The following is a 23,490-nucleotide window of genomic DNA, read 5'->3' as shown; positions in this document are numbered from 1 at the left end:
AGAGTTCAGGACAATGTTGCCAAAATTCGCGGACAGTGTTGCCAGGGTACGAATACAGTGTTGCCAGTGAATTTGGTGATAGCATTACCCAACCCGCTAAGGGAGTGAAACATTGAAATTAGCACCCACTAATTTGTCTGTGCTGTCGTGTATGCTCGATAATATAGAGATGGAAGAGAATACTGTAAACAAATTTATTGGGATGGGGGATGAGAAAATTTTGGAGGAGTGTACCAAAGCTCAGCTCCAACAAGTGGCAAACAACTTTGGGATCAGAGTGAGGACGACTAAGGTAGCGGAACATAGGATAGAGATCATGGCACAGTACATAGCTCGAGAGGAGACGATGGGAGTAGAACCATGCCAAGAGGAGCCATCCCAAAGTGGGCCGTCCCCAGTAGAGTCGTCCCAAGCACCTACCAGTGTGGCTAGAACTCGCAGTGAACGTGGAAGCAGTGGGGGGAACCAATAGTAGCTGGAAGAGCGTGCAGCTGGAGATAATACGAATGCAATTAGAGGCCTAACTGCGTCGAGAGGAGAGAGAAGCACAGCTGCATCATGAGGAGCAAGAACGAGCGGCGCAGCTGAAACGAGAAGACAGGGAAGCCCAGCTACAAATGCGACGAGCCGAGATAAAGGCAAACGGGGAGGTCGAGCTGAGGTACGTTGAACGTGGGCTAGTCTCGATACCTGCACGTCGGGATGACCTCAAGGCCCGGGAGCGCGATCTACCTACCTTTGATCCTCTGGAGGCCGAGGCTTTCTTCGACCATTTTGACAGGATAGCAACATTGAAGGAATGACCGGAAGAGGGTTGGGCTGCGTTAGTACAGAGTAGATTGACTGGTGAGGCCAGAGAGACATATAACATGTTGGACATCGAGGAGTGTGCCATATACGACACAATCAAGAAAGCGGTGCTCCACTCATATAGACTAACCCCGGAGGTTTACAGGAAACGCTTCCGTGACTGCACGAGGGCATTAGGAAGGTCATATGCTGAGACTGCTCGTGACATGGAGCGCAAGTTTCTACGATGGCTGAAGGCCGAAGAGGTAGAGACGATGGAGAAGCTGAAACAGTTGATTGTGATGGAAAAATTCATGTCCATGCTCCATTCCGGAACTCAAGGTCAGAGTGAAGGAGGCAGGAATAAAGGACCTTAAAGGTACAGCGAACCAAGCTGGAGGAAACACTGCTTCTTAGAAGGAAGGGACCGCCCAGACAATCGCCTTACACCATGTCTGGAGGGAACTTTAAGAGTTCAGGAGCAAGGACGGGCTGGAACTCTCCCAAGGGTAGTTTGCTCAGTGAAGAATATCGGTTCAAGAGCTCGAGGGACGCGGGAAGGAAGCCTCAAGCTGTGAGCAGTGGACCTAGCTCGGGAGTAGGAGCTGCTGCCCGGGAACCGACGACGGGGAGTCCAAGTAGGACTCAGGGAACGTCTACTATTGGCATCACCAGAGTGACTGGTGAGTGGTCGCCTAGGAGAGGCGGCCGATGCTACAACTGTGGTGTAAGAGGTCATTTTGCCCGTGAGTGTGACGAGCACCAGAGGAATATGGGACTGATGTTAGAAGAGGAGAGAGTATTTGTTCATACCCTATATTATAGTGGACCCAATGTGAATAGTTGGAAATGAAGATGGGCGAACACCCCTTCGTTTTCGGGGCCACCGGGAAGTTTGGGAAGTCAGACCCAGTGGAGGTTGCAGTTCTTCGTAATACGGGTGCTGACATAAGCATGGTAGCCAGGAGTATTCTTCCCAACGATTTTATGGAATCATCTGTGGGAGTGGTGAGAATACGGAGTGTGGCAGAGGAGTACAGGTTACCACTTCACGAGGTACAGCTGATTGCCGACTATGGAGTTGAGAAGGCTATCGTAGCTGTTGCCCCTAAGTTACCCTTAGAGCACATGCAGATGGTGCTGGGTAACAACCTCGGTGTAGGTAGGATACAACCTGATTGGGCCAGGAGTGTCTATGTGTCAGGCAGTGGTACAACAATGCCAGGTGAGGTGCTGGTGAGGTAGTGGTACGGAAGGCGACATCTTCATTCCTCCATGAAATTCTTTTCCCTGTAAACGTCTTCTTCGGTTCGTGGTTGGGCTTATCCACCTCACTGTGACTCACCTCGCCACAGTGGTTCTTCTTGTCCGTACCACTATTAATCCAGTTGGCATAGGGTGCGTGGCTGAACACATGGGAGGTTCAGAAGGACCAGACACATGTGGGAGGTTCAGAGGACCAGACACATGTGGGAGGTTCAGAAGGACCAGACACATGTGGGAGGTTCATAAGGACCAGACACATGTGGGTGGTTCAGAAGGACCAGACACATGTGGGAGGTTCAGAAGGACCAGACACATGTGGGAAGGATCAGACACATGTGGGAAGGATCAGACACATGTGGGAAGGACCAGACACATGTGGGAAGGACCAGACACATGTGAGAAGGACCAGACACATGTGGGACATTGTGTAGCTCCCGCATACACTATCCTAATTTACCAAGTTCATAAAATAGAGCAAGCTATAGGTCAGTTACAATGAACAACACATCTAAGTTTCAACAGGTGAGAGACAAAGGAATTGAGAACTTTCACAGTGGTGCTAATCCTTGTAACAATACTCAATACTTAAATAAAATGTGAATAGTAAATCAAACATGAATCAATTATGCATAGATTAGCAAAAATAAATGATTTAGGCCTTTGCTGGATTTAGTTACATCAGTCGTATCCTAAACTCATGAGGTGTCAAGATGTATTTTAGCTTAAGGCGTTGTGTATTCTGCTTTCGCAGTACCCAAGGAGATACCTAAATTTGAACTAATTCTGTAAATTCGTATCCAGTGCAGCAGGACACTTGCTCGTTAAGGGGGCAAACACTGTTTTTCTCAAACTAATTTTGATAGATCAAAGTGACTAAATGGCCTCAGTCACAATATAAGTAGATAGATGTCTTAATTGACTGAAATAATTAATAAAATAAGATTGATACTTAAAAAATGATTTATATTTAATCTCATCAAATTCTTACTAAACGTAAATCAAAAAGATACGAAATTTAACGTATATGAGTGTGTGGTTAAGCCCGCATAAATAACCAGTGTTCTTTGTATGAGGAAAATGGTAATGACATAAAACCGATTGATCACTATACAGCCAATCAATAAATAAAAACAGTTATAACCGTTCTGATAAAATGTAAAGGAACCCGAGTACACAAAGTCTAATTATGCCAGGTTCATTTAACTCTTCTCATGAGCTGGGAAAGTTGTTTCATTTGATGAACCCATAGCGAGCTTGGCGTCTGCCGGCGTTCTTGTAATTCTTCTTAATTAACCAATGGCTCTGTTACAGTCTCTCTACTCAAAGTTTATGCACTTAATTGTTCACTAAACATTCGTCTGTTTGTTGAAGACCGTCAGCATCTCACAAACGCTCATGATAGCAAACAAAGTGGAACTGTTGGTCAGAGCCTCGAAGTGCGCATTCCTGGGGAACAAACCAAATGTGAAGATTGACGTCCCTCCACCCCGGAGTTGACGTCCCTCCACCCCGGAGTTGACGTCCCTCCACCCCGGAGTTGACGTCCCTCCACCCCGGAGTTGACGTCCCTCCACCCCGGAGTTGACGTCCCTCCACCCCAGAGTTGACGTCCCTCCACCTTGGAGTTGACGTCCCTCCACCCCGGAGTAGACGTCCCTCCACCCCGGAGTTGACGTCCCTTCACCCCGAAGTTAACGTCCCCTCCGCCCCAGAGTTGACCTCCCTCCACCCCGGAGTTGATGTCCCTCCACCCCGGAGTAGACGTCCCTCCACCTGGAGTTGACGTCCCTTCACCCCGGAGTTGATGTCCCTCCACCCCGGAGTAGACGTCCCTCCACCCCACAGTTGACGTCCCCTCCACCCCAGAATTAACGTCCCCTCCTCCCCGGAGTTGACGTCCCCTCCTCCCCGGAGTTGACGTCTCTCCATCCCAGAGTTGACATCCCTCCACCCCGGAGTTGACGTCTCTCCACCCCGGAGTTGACGTCACCTCCTCCTCGGAGTTGACGTCTATCCTCCCCTGAGTTGACGTCCCCTCTTTCCCGGAGTTGACGTCTCTCCACCCCGGAGTTGAAGTCCCTCCACCCCGGAGTAGACGCCCCTACTCCCCAGTGTTGACGTCCCTCCGCCCCGGAGTTGACGTCCCTCCGCCCCGGAGTTGACGTCCCTCCACCCCGGAGCTGACGTCCCTCCACCCTGGAGTAGACGTCCCTCCACACCCTGAGTTGACCTCCCTACACCCCGGAGTTGATGTCCCTCCACCCCGGAGTTGACCTCCCTCCACCCCGGAGTTGACGTCCCTCCACCCTGGAGTTGACGTCCCTCCACCCCGAAGTAGACGTCCCTCCACCCCGGAGTTGACCTCCCTTCATCCCGAAGTTGACGTCTCCTCCACCCCGGAGTTGACCACCCTCCACCCCGGAGTTGACGTCCCTCCACCCCGGAGTTGACGTCCCTCCACCCCACAGTTGACGTCCCCTCCACCCCAGAATTGACGTCCCCTCCTCCCCGCAGTTGACGTCTCTCCACCCCGGAGTTGACGTCCCCTCCTCCCCGGAGTTGATGTCTCTCCACCCCGGAGTTGACGTCCCTTCACCCCGGAGTAGACGTCCCTCTACCCCGGAGTTGACGTCCCTCCACCCCACAGTTGACGTCCCCTCCACCCCAGAATTGACGTCCCCTCCTCCCCGGAGTTGACGTCTCTTCACCCCGGAGTTGACGTCCCTTCACTCCGGAGTTGACGTCTCTCCACCCCGGAGTTGACGTCCCCTCCTCCTCGGAGTTGACGTCTATCCTCCCGTGAGTTGACGTCCCCTCCTCCCCGGAGTTGACGTCTCTCCACCCCAGAGTTGACGTCCCTCCACCCCGGAGTTGACGTCCCTCCACCCCGGAGTTGACGTTCCTCCACCCAGGAGTTGACGTCTCTAAACCCCAGAGTTGACGTCACCTCCACCCCGGAGATGACGTCCCATCCTCCCCGGAGTTGACGTTCCTCCACCCCGGAGTTGACGTCTCTCCACCCCTGAGTTGACGTCCCCTCCTCCCCCGGAGTTGACGTCCCCTCCTCCCCACAGTTGACGTCCCTTCCACCCCAGAATTGACGTCCCCTCCTCCCCGGAGTTGACGTCCCCTCCTCCTCGGAGTTGACGTCTATCCTCCCCTGAGTTGACGTCCCCTCCTCCCCTAAGTTGACGGCTCTCCACCCCAGATTTGACGTCCTTCCACCCCGGAGTTGACATCCCTCCACCCTGGAGTAGACGTCCCTCCACCCCGGAGTAGACGTTCCTCCTCCCCAGAGTTGACGTCTCTCCACCCCTGAGTTGACGTCCCCTCCTTCCTGGAGTTGACTTCCTCTCCTCCTCGGAGTTAACGTCTCTCCACCCCGGAGTTGACGTCTCTCCACCCGGAGTTGACGTCTCCCCACCCCAGAGTTGACGTCCCCTCCACCCCGGAGAAGGGAGAGCGGGGAGCTAGTTACTCAATTTTAATTGCTAATATATCGGCCCAGAAGTGCTTAAACATATGGTCAGTAAGCTAACATTGAATACAAGTAGAACAATAAAATGATTCAATTATATAACTTAAACGCCCTCTGGAGGAGATATAAATCCATGATGAACATCACTAATTATGAGATATTATAAAAGGCATTAAACTCAGCCAAAAAGGAAATTAGATCAGCCAAAAGAAACTACGAAAACCACATGCTCAAAACATAAATAAAGTTCCTAAGTCGTTCTATGCCTATAAGAAGAAAAACTAAACAAAAGACTCGGTCGACCATGGTAAGATAACTCTAACCAAATTGAATTGGACGATAAAAGTGCAGCAGCACTGAATGAATACTTAACATCAGTGTTTACACTAGAAAGTTTATGTGGCATCCCATTACCCACACAAATATTTGAAGAAGGTGAAGAGAACGAATTAAGTGATATACCCATAACGTGCAACAATACCAGGAAGAGCACTGACAAACTATAAGACTCAAACACCCCAGGTGGGGGGAAGGGAAGGGAACTATCAGGAGAGTGCTAAGCAATTACGACTATATAGCACTGGGAAGGGATGAGGCTAAGGATTTCGGATGGGTCGTAGGGGATGTGGGGGGGGGCGATGAACGGTGCCCAACTACTTGGACGGTCGGGGATTGATCGCCGACCTGCATGAAGCGAGACCGTGGCTCTACCGTCCACCCAAAGTGGTTGGGTACCCCAGTTGTGGTCAGAATTATATTCTAAACCGTAAAGGAACTGGCAGAGGAACTATACCTACCATTGGAACTCCATTCCAGAAAATCTCTGGACCACGGGATAGTTCCCCTAGATTGGAAATATGCCAATGTCACCCCTTCAAGTTCAAGTACATTTATTGAGACAATATGATACATCTCAAAAGGATAGAATAGCTAGGGCTATTTCTACCCTCCACTGTCACCCCTATTTCCAAAATAGACAGAAATCTCAGTAGAAAGCTACCGTCCGATTAGCTTGACATCACACATCTGCAAGCTCATGGGAGAGTCCTAAGGGAGAGAATCATCCACCATCTCACAGTGAACAATTTTATAATATCAACTCAACTTTGGTATGTTAAAAATAGATCACATTTTTGGAAACGGTAACGAGCTACTCAGACAAAGGACTTCCAGCAGATGTAGTATATATGCACTGTGATAATGCTTTCGATAAAAGGTACCACATGAAAGACTAGCAAGGAAATTACAGGCACATGGAATAAATAGTATTCCATTTATTAAATTAATTGTAAATAATTCAAATAAAATATAACAAGAATAAATAAAACAATGGTTAAAACAAAGAAAACAGAAGGTTGTGCTAAATGGGAAGGAATCTGACTGGAGAAATGTGGTGAGTAGGGTACCACATAGATCCATTTTCGACCCAATTGTTTTTATAGTATATACTAGCTGTACCCAGCCACGCGTTGCTGTGACTTAGCAACGCATGCGCGTTCCAGAGCCACAGCAACCTTCCCCTGTTCCCCCATCCTACTCACCATTCCCATCATCTCCGGTCCCCTCGTCCTCCCTACATTTCCCTCACTTCCCCGTCCCCTCGTCCTCCCCATCATCCCCCCCACACCCCCGTCCCTTCGTCCTCCCCACCATTCCCCCCCCTTCACCATCTCCCATTTCCCTGTCCCCTTGTCAGCCCCACCATTCTTCACTCCTCCGTCCCCTCCTATCCACCATCCCCCACTTCCCCGTTCCTTCATCCTCCCCACATCATCATTTTGCAGATGACACAAAAATTTATGGTGAAGTGGGAAGTGAAAATGATATCGAGGACTTAGGAAGAAATCCACATAACTCCACAAATGGTCAGAAGACTGGCAAATACTTTTTAATGTAACAAATGCAAGACCTTACATGGGGGATATAACAACCCACGTCACAACAACCAAATGATTAACATTACCTTGCGGCATATTACTGAACATAATGAAGGAACTTGGAGTCAAAATCCATCACTCTGCAAACACACAGTGTAACGGTCCCTATTGTTACCTCATTACTAAGTGGTTACATCTTGTTATACAGTTTTTATGGCGGTTTAGTTGTTTCAACTTGCTAGATAGTTGTCACAACTTGTTAGAAGGTGTTACAACATGTTAGAAGGTGTTACAACATGTTAGAAGGTGTTACAACTTGTTAGAAGGTTTTACAACATGTTAGAAGGTGTTACAAAATGTTAGAAGGAGTTACAACTTGTTAGAAGGTGTTATAACATGTTAAAAAGAGTTACAACATGTTAGAAAGTGTTAGATCTTGTTAGAAGGAGTTACAACTTGTTAGAAGGAGTTACAACTTGTTAGAAGGAGTTACAACTTGTTACAAGGTGTTACAACATGTTAGAAGGAGTTCCAACTTGTTAGAAGGTGGTACAGAGCGTTAGAAGGTGTTACAACTTGTTATAAGGTGTTAAAACTTGCTAGAAGATGTTACAACTTGTTAGAAGGTGTTACAACATGATATAAAGTGTTACAACATGTTAGAAGGAGTTACAACTTGTTAGAAGGTGTTACAACATATTAGAAGGAGTTACAACTTGTTTGAAGGTGGTACAAAGTGTTAGGTGTTACAACTTGTTAGAACGTGTTACAACTTGTTAGAAAATGTTGCAACTTGTTAGAAGGTGTTAGAAAGTGTTACAATGTGGTAGAAAGTGATACAATATGTTAGAAGATGTTACAACGTGTTAGAAGGTGTTCCAGCTTGTTAGAAGGTGTTGTAACTTGTTAGAAGTGTTACAACTTGTTAGAAACTGTTGCAACTTGTTAGAAGGTGTTACAACATTTTAGAAGGTGTTACAACATGTTAGAAGGTGTTACAACGTGTTAGAAGGTGTTACAACTTGTTAGAAGGTGTTACAGCTTGTTAGACAGTTGTCACAACATGTTAGAAGGTGTTACAACATGTTAGATAGTTGTTAGTTGTTACAACATGTTAGAAGCTGTTACAACATGTGAGACAGTTGTTACAACATGTTAGGAAGTGTTACAACATGTTAGAAGGTGTTACAACGTATTAGAAGGTGATACGACTTGTTAGAACGTTGCAGCATCGACGTAGTTTTTTTTTGTCTTTCGGGATATAAACCCAAGGAATCGCCTACCGCTGAAGCTGTATACAACAAAACTGTTTAATTTTAAAATCCACCATTAAAATAAATCATCAGGACAAATGTGGGCCCACTGATAAGCCACTGGCTTTCTATACTCATCAGGAGTACTAGAGTGTTAGTTACCCCCCAGGTAATTTCAGGTACACGACTTGTGCTCGACAGAGTATAATCCAAGATAATTAATAGGAGCTAGTGTGGCAGCGCATAGACTGTAGACTCCCTTTTGAACTCCTGCTAAGGTTTCACCCTTGCATCACTCACCCAACGCCAGTCTGCACACTGCCAGTAGTGTAAATTAGGACTACGACCGTCCACGCCATCTGAGCAGATGAGCAGTTGTGGCCACCTGCCCAGGTAAGGGACCTGGTCATAGTCCTAAGGGGTATGGGAGGACCCCCCCACGTGCCTGTGCATAGTCTTCTGGAAGGATTTGCTGTTATCAATGATGATAGGGGGATTTGAGGATAGGGGGAGTATGTGTAGCAGGTGTGCAGCAGGTGTGTAGCTCATTCTCTGCCTTACCAACTCTACTTCATCATTCAACTTTGCCTTCCTTCTTCTTGGCTTGTGTGTTTACTCTCCAATATGCAGTAATTTAAATTCCCCCATCACAAAATTTATTAAGTTTAACTTTTACCAGACAGTATCTTTCATCATTCCTTTACTAAAATTATTCCTCACAGGTGAAAATAGACAAGTTTAGCTTCATTCAACAGTTTCTTAACTGCATTATGCTTCATTCGACTTTCAAAATACTCAAGTACATCATCGTTACTTTATTTCTAAGCCCTTGTGTTAAATAAACAGTCTTTGTCTAGCCTATCAATATCTTTGGGAAACTTGCATGGGGTGATCACATCTACTGAGTTTTATTCAAGTTTTTTATGAGATATAAATCTCACCATCCTGTTATGAACTATAGGAGGGAATCATGTTCCATAAAAATACTATAGGTGGCTTGAAAGATACTATCACCCAAGATTTTGTAATGAAATTTGAAAACGTCATGCACGCCTTTATACCTTGGACCCATAAAGAAACTGGAAAACTTTGAAAGACGTCAGATATATAAGCAGAGATAATCGACTTTCGCAATAATCTAGTTATTGTTATTGATATAACAATAATTAGATTAAGGTTGTGTCACATCGTACAGTCAGCACACATCACTAAATACAGAATAGTCAACATTAAACTCTGCATCCACTCTCATGTGGTTGAAACAATCAAACACTACAATCATTCCTTGTAACGTAATGTAACATGACGTAACGAGGTAATCATCTCCCTGCTGTCCAAAATATCATTTTTAAAATATAAATGTTTTAGTCCTTGTAACACAATATAACGTAACAGGGAAATCATCTTTCTGCTGCCCAAAATATCATTTTGATATGTAAAAGTATGATTTAGTCCATCTCCATTACATCTCCCACCAAATAAATATTCTTTATTTATTTCTAACTCTAGAGGCTACATGCAGAACTCTAGAGGGCGACAGAACTCCTTTGGTTAATGTGTGTGGTTTTAAAAAACATGAGTCTGAGTGATGGGTTGGGGTGATGGACAGCTGTTACCCCATCAGACATGAGCGTGTGACTGTCACCCGACCCCTCCCTCCCTTTTTTCCCACGCCTCCCTAACCTAACCTTTCCACATAGTCAACCCGGTCTCCTAGGTCCTGTGTTGCCAAGTGCTGCTGCATGCTTGACTCTAGCCCTCCCTATGCTTAAACCTCACTAAGCATGCTCACCTGTATAACTCTACGACCCCATTACACACACTTTCATTTTACTCTTTAACATACATACACCTGCACACATGCTACACACCTGCTACACATACTCTCCCTATCCTCACATCCCCCTTTCAGCACTGGCAACTGCAAATCTTCCCAGGTGACTACGCATGAGCGCGAGGCGGTCCTCCCAAACCTCTTAGGACTATGAACGGGTCCCTTACCTGGACAGGTGGCCACAGCTGGCTCATCTCAGATGGCGCGGACAGTCATAGTCCTAATTTACGCTACTGGCAGTGTGTAGACTAGCGTTGGGTGGGTGATGCTAGGGTGAACACTTAGGAAGAGCTCAATAGAAGCTAGTGTAGCATGGTGTAGACTGGCATTGGGAGGGTGATGCTAGGGGGGAATCCTTAAGAGGAGTTCATACTCTCCTACCACCAAATACCTTTTTGATAGGCAATTTAATAAACATTTTCCACAATTCAGACATGTGACTCAGTAATAGTGACACAAATATCTGACTCAGTGTGAGTGACCGATTATGCATGCTTTAGCACGAGTAATGCAGTATTAATAAATCAATGGGAGTTGCTCAGTAAGAATGACTAAATTGAAGTGATTCAAATTGAGTTACTCAGATTGAGTGATTCTGAGGGTGACTCAGTATGAGCAAATATGTTGCAGTGACTTTGCATGATTCAGTATCAATGAATCAGTGTAAGTGACTTATTATAAGTGATTCAATAAAAGTGACTATATTACTGAGTCAATGAGACTCCGTATGAGTGCCTCAGGATGACTCAAAATTTTTTTTTTTTCATTTTGCCCCGAGGGGCGAGTTTATTGGGCAGCGCCACTCATCTTGTGAGTGGACACACCGCCATAGCAGCATGTACAGCATTCCCCAATAGGAAGAAAACCCGCTGGGTTGTTCATCCTACCACTTGTGCCCAGAGACAGCTGGGACTTGCTTAACCGTCTCAAGTGAACAGCTTCTCAAACAAGATTAACATTAATCTTCGTCAACCCTTAAAATCTTGTTATCTTGTAGGTGCAAATTGGGGGAATCTTTTACTAACACTATCTACATATGACAAATAGTATTTTCCTAATTCAATCAAGGTGGGGTTTAATGTTCTACACATATTTGTAATGTCTCTCAGATGTTCACATTCTCTCAGGTAGTGGTCAAGACGGTCTCCGTCACTCTCACCACAGATTCTGCAACTCAGCTGCTCAACTGTTGTTTCCATTCCAAATCTCCTTGGATATTTGTATCCAAGACGAATTCTCGCTATTATTAATTCTCTCCTGCGGCCACCTCCTCTTCGTTCATAATGATTGGTATTGCCAGCTGCAACTATGATGTATCAGCATACAGATTCACTGATTTGTTATTCTACTCTCCTTTCCTCAGTAACCTTGTTGCGGTGATGTTGCCTGATAATGCCTCTAATTTGTACAAGAGTCTTGGGTGTGTAGTATTCAATATGGTCTCCTTCAGCGCCTTCAGCAGCCAGCACATCTACACGTTCTTTTCCACAGATTCCAACATGGGAGGGGATCCACAGAAATTTGACAAATCTTCCCTGATTTGTTAGTTCTCTCACAGCTCATTTGATTTCAGCGACTATCGCAAGATTTTTTGCCCGATTTTTCAAAGGTTTTAAATCTCGGGTAGAAAATCTTGCGATACTTGCTGAAATCCAGAGAGCTGAGAGAGTTTCTCACAATAAATCAAGAGAGCTGAGTCACTCAAAGCAAGTGAAACAGTTTTCGTGATTCAGCATGTCATACAAAATGGTGTGCGGGGCCTGGACTCAACCAGGAGGACTTTATCCGTGATGTGGGCTTAGTCTCCACAGTAATGATTAACATGCTTGGTTCTGGAGAGTTTTATGTAGCTGCTGGACATCTCCCACATTATGTTGGTGATGTCCAGGCCTTTACTTGGTGAATTGTTGAGGTGTTTTATGAGTTGTGATCTCTCCCACAGGGAGGGACGGCCGGTGTCTGCCTGGTGTGACATGACTACTGACGGAGGTGAGTAATCTCTCCCACAGGGAGGGACGGCCAGTGTCTGCCTGGTGTGACATGACTACTGACGGAGGTGAGTAATCTCTCCCACAGGGAGGGACGGCTGGTGTCTGCCTGGTGTGACATGAGTACTGACGGAGGTGAGTACTCTCTCCCACAGGGAGGGACGGCCAGTGTCTGCCTGGTGTGACATGACTACTGACGGAGGTGAGTAATCTCTCCCACAGGGAGGGACGGCTGCTGTCTGCCTGGTGTGACATGACTACTGACGGAGGTGAGTAATCTCTCCCACAGGGAGGGACGGCCAGTGTCTGCCTGGTGTGACATGACTACTGACGGAGGTGAGTAATCTCTCCCACAGGGAGGGACGGCTGGTGTCTGCCTGGTGTGACATGACTACTGACGGAGGTGAGTAATCTCCCCACAGTGAGGGACGGCCAGTGTCTGCCTGGTGTGACATGACTACTGACGGAGGTGAGTAATCTCTCCCACAGGGAGGGACGGCTGTGTCTGCCTGGTGTGACATGACTACTGACGGAGGTGAGTAATCTCTCCCACAGGGAGGGACGGCCGTGTCTGCCTGGTGTGACATGACTACTGACGGAGGTGAGTAATCTCTCCCACAGGGAGGGACGGCTGGTGTCTGCCTGGTGTGACATGACTACTGACGGAGGTGAGTAATCTCCCCACAGTGAGGGACGGCTGTGTCTGCCTGGTGTGACATGACTACTGACGGAGGTGAGTAATCTCTCCCACAGGAGGGACGGCTGGTGTCTGCCTGGTATGACATGACTACTGACGGAGGTCAGCTGTCTCTCCTGCTGCAGTCGTAATGGAGGTATTATTAGTTGTAGTGATGGTCACAGTTACCACTTTAGGGAAGTTTTTGTGGGAAAAACTTCCTACCAGTAAGTCAAATCAACTGACCACAACATGGAACTAATAAATTATTATAACTATGCTGGTTGAACAACTTTGTCCGGTTTTAGATAATCATTACCGTGTAGAGTGTAATATGTTCTGTGTCCGGCAACCATTACCATCCAGAGTGCAATACGTTCTGTATCCGGCAACCATTACCATCCAGAGTGCAATATGTTCTGTATCCGGCAAGCATTACCATCCAGAGTGCAATATGTTCTGTATCCGGCAACCATTACCATCCAGAGTGCAATATGTTCTGTATCCGGCAACTATTATTATACAGAGTGCAATATGTTCTGTATCCGGCAACCATTACCATCCAAAGTGCAGTATGTTCTGTATCCGGCAACCATTACCATCCAGAGTGCAATATGTTCTGTATCCGGCAACCATTACCATCCAGAGTGCAATATGTTCTGTGTCCGGCAACCATTACCATCCAGAGTGCAGTATGTTCTGTATCCGGCAAGCATTACCATCCAGAGTGCAATATGTTCTGTATCCGGCAACCATTATCATCCAGAGTGCAATATGTTCTGTATCCGGCAACCATAACCATCCAGAGTGCAATATGTTCTGTATCCCGCAACCATTATCATCCAGAGTGCAATATGTTCTGTATCCGGCAACCATTACCATTCAGAGTGCAATATGTTCTGCATAAGAACATATGAATGGTTGTCGAGGACACTTGGTGTCAATTGCCGACTAGACAAATATTGCAAATCAAATGCATTATCTTTCATAGATAACTGGGAACACTTCTAGGGAAGAAATGACATGTATGCTCAGGATGGGGTGTGAAAGTTTATTTTTTTTCTTGTATCGTGATATTCTTGTACTATATCCGTCAACTTTACACTGAGTCTTGATGGATCTCCTGAGGAAGGACTTGCTTAGCTAACATGCTAAGTGTAGTAAGCAGTTAATTCCCTACGTTAGAGACCATAGAACAATTGACTAGGCGCAAGCAAAAGCCGAGACCTCAAAATTTCCATTCTTGCGAAATTCCAAGTATGGAATTTCCCTCACCTTGGCCGTCGACCTTCGAAAATCGCCGGAGCGAATCTAACACGTAGGTCACTGGTTCTCACAATGTAATTTTTGTTGTGTTGTGCTATGAATTCAGCCCAAATCTCATGAAGCAGTCTCAAATGAACAGCAATAATAATTTCAGGCAACATAGCAGAACATAATGTAAATCAGTAAAATGTGTGGAGTGTAACGAAAAGACAGTGTTCAACATAACAACACCGTTTATTCAACAAAACTAACTACTACAACAATGAAGAATATCAATGATGTTAGTTAAAAGCCTTCCTGTGACACCTTTACGAAAGCTAGACACCAGCCACGAGTATGACTACAGGTTCCTTCCTGCAATCGTGTTGTGCTACATAAATTAACTAATTTGAACATACTGAGTGATCACAGAGAAATCAATTAATGCTCTCTGCTACTCTGCGCTGCCTCCCTCAATCTTTACTGTTAAACGGCTACTACTCGCTCTAACTACTTCCACGAATGTGCTATAACGGCCATTGTAACATATTTGGAATGTATATGAACTATGCTCTCCAACGAGCCTAATCACGGGATGTTTCGAGTAAGGGTTACCAAATCCAGTCCGAGTGCACGGCTATTCACGTGCCCTGTGCACAGCGAGCTTCACGTGACCATACACTAGTAGGAGGTTTAGCTGGTGTAAACTCATTCGCTGACATATGGTTCATCAATCAAAGGCTGGGGTTGTTACTGTTGCGAACTCGTTGGAACCTGTGGTTGGAGGGGTTTGTCTGGGTTTAAACTGTTAGTAGATATTGGTATGGGAATTGACATGGAGAAATGAGGTAATGAAAGTATGTGTTTGGGAGGGGGGAACAAATTGGCAAAACGATCACTGAAAAAGAAGGGCCTCAAAATAACGATACACTCAGGGTATATTACACGAACAGTAGGAGTCTGAGAAACAAAATAAACAATTTAAATGCTCTTGTCTGCACGGAAAAAATAGATATTATTGCACTTACAGAAACATGGATGAATGTAGAAAATAGAGATCTATTAGCTAAATAACAAATAAACGGATTTAAACATTTTCACACAGATAGATATATTAGACGAGGAGGGAGATTAGCCATATATGTTAGGGAAAAATTGAAATGTAGCCCAAAGAAGGAATCAAAACTGAGCCACACACAGAAACTATCTGCCTAGAATTAAAGGAAAAAGATAAAAATCTTATGACAGGATTTAAATACAAGCCATCAAACTTAGACAGAATGGAAGCAAAGCAACTATGGCATAAAATATCTAGAGCAACTACGTCAAACAATACATGTCATGGGTGACTTTAATTTTAGTGGAATAAACTGGATTAACAGAACAGGGAACAATGAAGCAGAAGATTTTCTAGAATTAATTGACGATTGCTTTCATAAGCAACACATTAAGGAACCAACATGGGAAATAATATTTTAGACTTAGTGTTAACTAACAGGGAAACACAAATTAATGAAATCGAAATAGGGAGGAGTGGGGAGGAGCAGGCAGGCAGGAAGGTCCAGGAAGGCATGCAGTCCCAGGAGAGTAAGGTAGGCCTAGGAGGCTGCCGAGGAGGAGGTAGGCTGTGGACGACTTTGTAGTCGTCCACAGTGTCGACGACTACAGTGTGTGTAGGCTGTGTTTCTTTGAACAGCGATCACAAAGAAATCAGATTTAGTATAGAATGGAATAGATGTGTAGGGGAAAATTTTGTTATAGGTGCCAGATTTTCGAAAAGCTGATTTTAATGGTCTAAGGAATTTTTTGGGTGAAATAGATTGGAACGTCCTGGGCATTGGGGGTGGGCCGGTCTTGGAGTGAAACGTGTACCCAGCGATGGGTAATGTAAAAAGGAGTTTTGTTGTGGATTCAAAATATAACTTATTATAAAATATTCTAAGCAAAGCACAGAAACTTAGTATATCATAAAAATTGAATAGATTGAATAATAATGACCCGAAATGAATAACAAAGTATCTAAAGAACCTTATAGGTGGAAAGAAAGCGTGGTACAAAAGGTTTATGAATGGGGAAGTCAGTTTAGAATAACAATTCGTACAACTGGTTAGAAATATTAAGAAAGAGATAAGGAGGGCAAAAAACTAAGAAGTTCCCATAGCAGGGTTAAGCAAACAAAAATCCTAAAATTTTTTTTTAGTTATTTCAAACTAAGATTAGAGAAAGGATAGGTCTATTAAAACTCGATAAGGGTCAGATAACTGATAATGACGCAGATATGAGTAGTATTTTTAATAAATATTTTATCTTTGTATTTACTAAAGAGGAACTTAACATTATCCCTTCAGCCTAACAAGTCAACACCACCCCACAATACCCTCCACCACCCCTCACTACCCTCAACCAACCCGCAGTACCCTCCACCACCCCACACTACCGTCCACCAGCCCACACTTCCCTCCACCACCTCACACTACCCTCCCTCCACCAACCCACACTACCCTCCAACACCTCCACACTACCCTCCACCACTTATATCTTCACTCCACCACCCCGCACTCCCCTCCACCACCCCACACTACCCTCCACCACCCCACACTACCCTCCACCACTTATCTCTACCCTCCACCACCCCACACTACCCTCCACCACCTCATACTACCCTCCCCCAACCCACACTACCCTCCACCACGTATCTCTACCCTCAACCAACCCACACTACCCTCAACCAGATAAAAGGTTGATGCATAAGCTAGAGAAACAGGCAGGAGTAACTGGTAGGGCGCTCCAGTGCATTAGGGAGTACCTAAACAATAGGAAGCAGAGTTACAGTGAGGGGTGAGACCTCAGACTGGCGTGAAGTCTCCAGTGGAGTCCCACAGGGCTCTGTACTTGGACCTATCCTGTTTCTGATATACGTAAATGATCTCCCAGAGGGTATAGACTCATTCCTCTCTATGTTTGCTGACGACGCCAAAATTATGAGAAGGATTAAGACAGAGGAGGACAGCTTGAGGCTTCAAGAAGACCTGGACAAGCTGCAGGAATGGTCGAACAAATGGCTGTTAGAGTTTAATCCAAGCAAATGTAATGTAATGAAAATAGGGGTAGGAAGCAGAAGACCAGATACAAGGTATCACTTGGGAGATGAAATACTTCAAGAGTCCGAGAGAGAGAAAGACATGGGGGTTGATATCACGCCAGACCTGTCCCCTGATGCTCATATCAAGAGGATAACAGCAGCAGCATATGTCAGGTTGGCTAACATAAGAACGGCCTTTAGAAACTTGTGTAAGGAATCTTTCAGAACATTATATACCACATATGTCAGACCAATCCTGGAGTATGCGGCACCAGCATGGAGTCCATATCTAGTCAAGCATAAGACTAAAATGGAAAAGGTTCAAAGGTTTGCCACAAGACTAGTACCCGAGCTGAGAGGTATGAGCTACGAGGAGAGACTACGGGAATTAAACCTCACTTCGTTGGAAGACAGAAGAGTTAGGGGGGACATAATCACCACATTCAAGATCCTCAAGGGAACTGACAGGGTTGATAAAGACAGGCTATTTAACACAAGGGGCACACGCACTAGGGGACACAGGTGGAAACTGAGTGCCCAAATGAGCCACAGAGATATTAGAAAGAACTTTTTTAGTGTCAGAGTGGTTGACAAATGGAATGCATTAGGAAGTGATGTGGTGGAGGCTGACTCCATACACAGTTTCAAGTGTAGATATGATAGAGCCCAATAGGCTCAGGAACCTGTACACCTGTTGATTGACAGTTGAGAGGCGGGACCAAAGAGCCAGAGCTCAACCCCCGCAAGCACAACTAGGTGAGTACAACTAGGTGAGTACACTTCCTTCCATCACCCCACACTACCCTACACCACTTATCTCTACCCTCCACCACCCTACATTACCCTCCACAACCCCACACTTTCCTCCATCACCCCACACTACCCTCCACCACTTATATCTACCCTCCACCACCCCACATTATCCTCCACAACCCCGCACTACCCTCCACGACTTATCTCTACCCTCCACAACCCCACATTCCCCTCCACCACTTATCTCTACCCTCCACCATCCCACACTACCCTCCCCCAACCCACACTACCCTCCACCACCCCACACTACCCTCCACCACCCCACACTACCCTCCACCACCCCCACACTACCCTCCACCACCCTACACTACCCTCCACCACCCCACACTACCCTCTACCACCCCACACAACCCTCCACCACCCCACATTACCCGCCACCACCCCACACTACCCTCCACCACCCCACACGACCCTTCACCACCCCACACGACCCTTCACCACCCCACACTACCCTCCACCATCCCACACTACCCTCCACTACCCCACACTACCCTCCGCCACCCCACACTACCCTCCTCCACACCACACTACCCTCCACCACCCCTCACTACTCTCCACCTCCCCACACTACCCTCTACCACCCCTCACAACCCTCCACCATCCCTCACTACCCTCCACCACCCCTCACTACCCTCCACTATCCCACACTACCCTCAACCACCCCACACAACCCTCCATAACCCAATATATATACTCTATATATAAACAATATATTCTCTCGTGATTTTGTTCAGTTTGGGGTTTTAAGAAAAAACATCATACCAATGTTATATCACAGAAAACGAATTTATCAATAACTCATGTATTTGTCTTATAATATGGAAATGCATTCATATAATAGATAACAATATGAATAGCAAAATTTCTGTGAATCCCCTATCATGTTGGAATCTGTGGAAATGAATGTGCAAATGTGCTGGCTGCTGAAGGAAACCACATTGTATTCATTTTGGATACAAATGTAGATGGAGATTCAGAATGGAAACAATTATAGTTGAACATGCAGAGGAGTTTAAAAATCTGTGGTGAGAGTGATGGACACAGCCTTGACAACTATACTTCAGAAAATGTAAACATCTAAGAGTCAATAGAAATATGTGTAGAATAATAAACCCTACATGATTTGAGTTAGGAAAAACACCATTTATCATATAGATACTGTTCTTAAGGATTCTCCCATTTTGCACCCGCAAGATAACATAAAATTTTAAGGGTTGACGATTGTTAATCTTCTTGTTTAATAAACTGTGCACTTGAGACATAGTTAATAAGAAAACACCAATATATAAGACAACAAAACGTTTTCAGATTCTTCACAACAATTTCCAGCAACTTTTACAATTTATATAAATTATTTTAGGGAATAGTACATAAAATTAATATTTAAACATGATATTAGTGTTTAGTGGAATGCATAAGGAGTCAAAATGTGTTAAAAAAAACGATTTTTAGAAAATTTGGACAACTACTTTTTTTCTGATCATAGAATAACTAAATGTATTTTAAAGGTTTCATTCAGTCATTAAATATCATTCACAATTTACTAATGAATTTTACAAAAAACACCATAAATTTTATATTTAAACATGTAAAAACTATTTGTAATACATTAGGAACAAAATAGTTGTAGAAAAACAATTTATTATAAAACCTATGTGTTTGGATTTTTGGATTAAAAGTTTCTCAAAGGCTCTCCTGCACCATTCTCAATGCAAGTCATTCCTACACCTATGGGAAGAGATAGATGAACGTTTTCTATTCGATTTGTGTTTGCTGGGATTGCGCCTTCAGCCTGAAGTCTCCAAAGGAATTTGTTGACTTACTGGGGGGAACACAGGCAGCAGGGATAAGAGCCTCCTTGGATGTAGAATCACTGTTTACCAACGTACCTGTGGATGAAAGAATCGGGATGATAGCGGACAAAGAGTATCGTGATCTGGCCTGTATTCCTCTTGACATACCAGAAAACATTCTAAGGAAACTACTCCAAGCTTGTACTAAAAATGCACCCTTCTTGAGCCCAGACGGGCACATGTATAAGCAAGTAGATGGGGTAGCCATGGGTTCTCCCTTAGGTGTCCTGTTTGCGAACTTCTACATGGGTACCATCGAACAGAAGGTCTTAGTAGAAATGAACTTGAAACCGGCCATATACTGCAGGTATGGTGACAACATTTTTACACAGGTACCTGATGTCAGACATCTGCAGGAGCTAAAAGACGCATTTGAGCGGAATTCTGTGTTGCGTTTCACTTACGAGATGGAGAAGGATGGGAAGCTGCCTTTTCTAGATGTAACAGTCATGGAAAGGAGCGGTTTCCACACTGCAGTCTACACTAAGGAAACAAACATAGGAAAGTGCTCAATGCCAACAGTGACTGCCCAGACAGGTACAAGAGGAGTGTTGTTAACGCTTATGTCGACCGTGCTCTCAGCCACAGCTCAGGATGGAAGCTAATCGATGAAGAACTCTGTAGGCTAAGGCAGGTTCTACTCAACAACAGCTTCTCCAATGGTTTCCTTGAAGACATCATAAGAAGGAAGGTAAAACGCCATGCAACCTCTGAAGAGACAACTAACACAACACCTTTACCCCCTATTAGACTATTTTACAGGAACTTCTTTTCCACAGCTCATAAAACGGAGGAAAGGGTCCTGAAAGATATTGTTGATAGGAACGTTATCCCTACAGACAAAAATCAGAAGATACAATTGACGATTTACATTAAAACCAAAAAAACGGCCAACCTACTCATGAGAAACTCTCCAGACACAAAGCAGAACGCTTTAAAAAAGACCAACGTCGTCTATGCCTTCAAATGCCCACTTGGGGACTGTAAGCCTCAAAGAACTCAGTATATAGGCAAGACAACAACATCTCTTTCCAGGCGATTAACGATGCATAAGCAACAGGGCTCCATTAAGGAACTTATAATCTTTTCCCACAACCAGACCATCACCAGAGAAATCTTAACAAATCACACAGAAATCATCAATAGATACAGCGATAGCAGGCGGCTTGATATCTGCGAGACACTACACATCAAGAAGTCAACACCAGCAATCAACAGACAATTAATGCACAACTATATTCTACCCACTTCAAGACTCTGCACCTATATAGAAGCATCCAGAAATATGGGCCAATAGGCCCTTTACAGTTACTTCCATTCTTCCCTTTAATTTCCCCAATTTATACCCATTGTTTCGTGTTCTGTCTTGTGTTGAAAGTTTTGTTCACCTCATCCAAAACTGTTGTAACATATCACCTCACCCAAAATGCAGGTATATAAGATGAAAGCTGTTTAAATCACAGCATACTAGAACTCTGTTTAGTGTTTGCAGGTTATAGTTGTGTGTGTGTAAACGAAAGTCTTTGAAAATGTAATAAGTTATTACGAAATGCGTTCAAGTGTCACATCAGACTAGAATTAAAAATGAATTTTGGAGAATTGATTTTTCAATTACCTTCGACAGTGAAAAGAAACATAAGAAATATTGACAAAATTCGTGTTAGAATTATTAATCATACTTTTTCGGTCATATTTAATAACATATGTTTACAAGAAAGACTGCTACCAATATATATATATATATATATATATATATATATATATATATATATATATATATATAAAATATATAAATATATATATATATATATATATATATATATATATATATATATATATATATATATATATATATATATATATATATATATATATGTATACAAGAAAGACTGCTACCAATATATATATATATATATATATATATATATATATATATATATATATATATATATATATATAAAATATATAAATATATATATATATATATATATATATATATATATATATATATATATATATATATATATATATATATGTCGTACCTAGTAGCCAGAACGCACTTCTCAGCCTACTATGCAAGGCCCGATTTGCCTAATAAGCCAAGTTTTCTTGAATTATTATATTTTCTCTAATTTTTTTCTTATGAAGTGATAAAGCTACCCATTTCATTATGTATGAGGTCAATTTTTTTTTATTGGAGTTAAAATTAACCTAGATATATGACCGAACCTAACCAACCCTACCTAACTTAACCTAACCTATCTTTATAGGTTAGGTTTGGTTAGGTAACAGAAAAAGTTAGGTTAGGTTAGGTTAGGTAGGTTAGGTAGTCGAAAAAACGATTATATCATGAAAACTTGGCTTATTAGGCAAATCTCGCCTTGCATAGTAGGCTGAGAAGTGCGTTCTGGCTACTAGGTACGACATATATATATATATATATATATATATATATATATATATATATATATATATATATATATATATTAGTATATTTTGGTAGCAGTCTTTCCTGTAGACATATATTATTAAATATGACCGAAAAAGTAAGATTAATAATTCTAACACGAATTTTCTCAATCTTTCGTACATTTCTTTTCACTGTTGGAGGTAATTCAAAAATCAATTCTCCAAAATTCATTTTTATTTCTAGTCTGACGCGACACTTGAGCGCGTTTTGTAAAACTTATTACATTTTCAAAGACTTTACACATACACAACTGAATAGAACTTACATATCTCCGATTTGTTTATATCTACATTTGAGTGAGGTGGATGGGGTGAGGTGGTATTTAATAGGGTATTAATTTCATCAACACAAGACAGAACACGAAACAATGGGTATTGAAATGGAAGTGATTGTAGAAAGCCTATTGGTCCATATTTCTTGATGCTTCTATATTGGAGCGAAGTCTTGAGGTGGGTAGAATATAGTTGTGCATTAATTGGCTGTTGATTGGGGGTGTTGACTTCTTAATGTGCAGTGCCTCGCAAACGTCAAGCCGTCTGCTATCGCTGTATCTATCGATGATTTCTGTGTTGTTTACTAGGATTTCTCTGGCGATGGTCAATCATTAGCCAGATACCCACACCCACGTACAACTGGCGAAGCGACTCAACGGCCTGCTGAATCCTAATGTTCCTTGCGCCTTCAGGCTGAAGTCTCCAAAGGAATTTGTTGACTTACAGCGGGGCACACGGGCCACAGGGATAAGAGCCTTGTTGGACGTAGAATCGCTGTTTACCAACGTACCTGTGGACGAGACAATCGGGATGATAGCCGACAGAGTGTATCGTGATCCAGCCTGTACTCCTCTTGCCATACCAGAAAATATT

At 43.8% G+C, this 23,490-nt stretch overlaps 1 protein-coding gene across 1 annotated transcript in view; it reads left to right on the top strand.

Annotated features, from left to right (window-relative positions):
* LOC138351746 (ryncolin-4-like) overlaps positions 1 to 23,490 on the top strand; it is a 109,359-nt gene that overhangs the window by 25,253 nt on the left and 60,616 nt on the right. Inside the window, exon 2 of the mRNA XM_069303774.1 lies at positions 12,440 to 12,486. Within this exon, the coding sequence (XP_069159875.1) occupies positions 12,471 to 12,486 (16 nt within the window). The 5' untranslated portion in view covers positions 12,440 to 12,470. The remainder of the gene's footprint in view (positions 1 to 12,439; positions 12,487 to 23,490) is intronic.

This window comes from Procambarus clarkii, chromosome 50 (genome assembly GCF_040958095.1).
Source record: "Procambarus clarkii isolate CNS0578487 chromosome 50, FALCON_Pclarkii_2.0, whole genome shotgun sequence".
NCBI classification, from domain to species: domain Eukaryota; kingdom Metazoa; phylum Arthropoda; class Malacostraca; order Decapoda; family Cambaridae; genus Procambarus; species Procambarus clarkii.
This window is presented reverse-complemented; position numbering and strand designations above follow the sequence as displayed.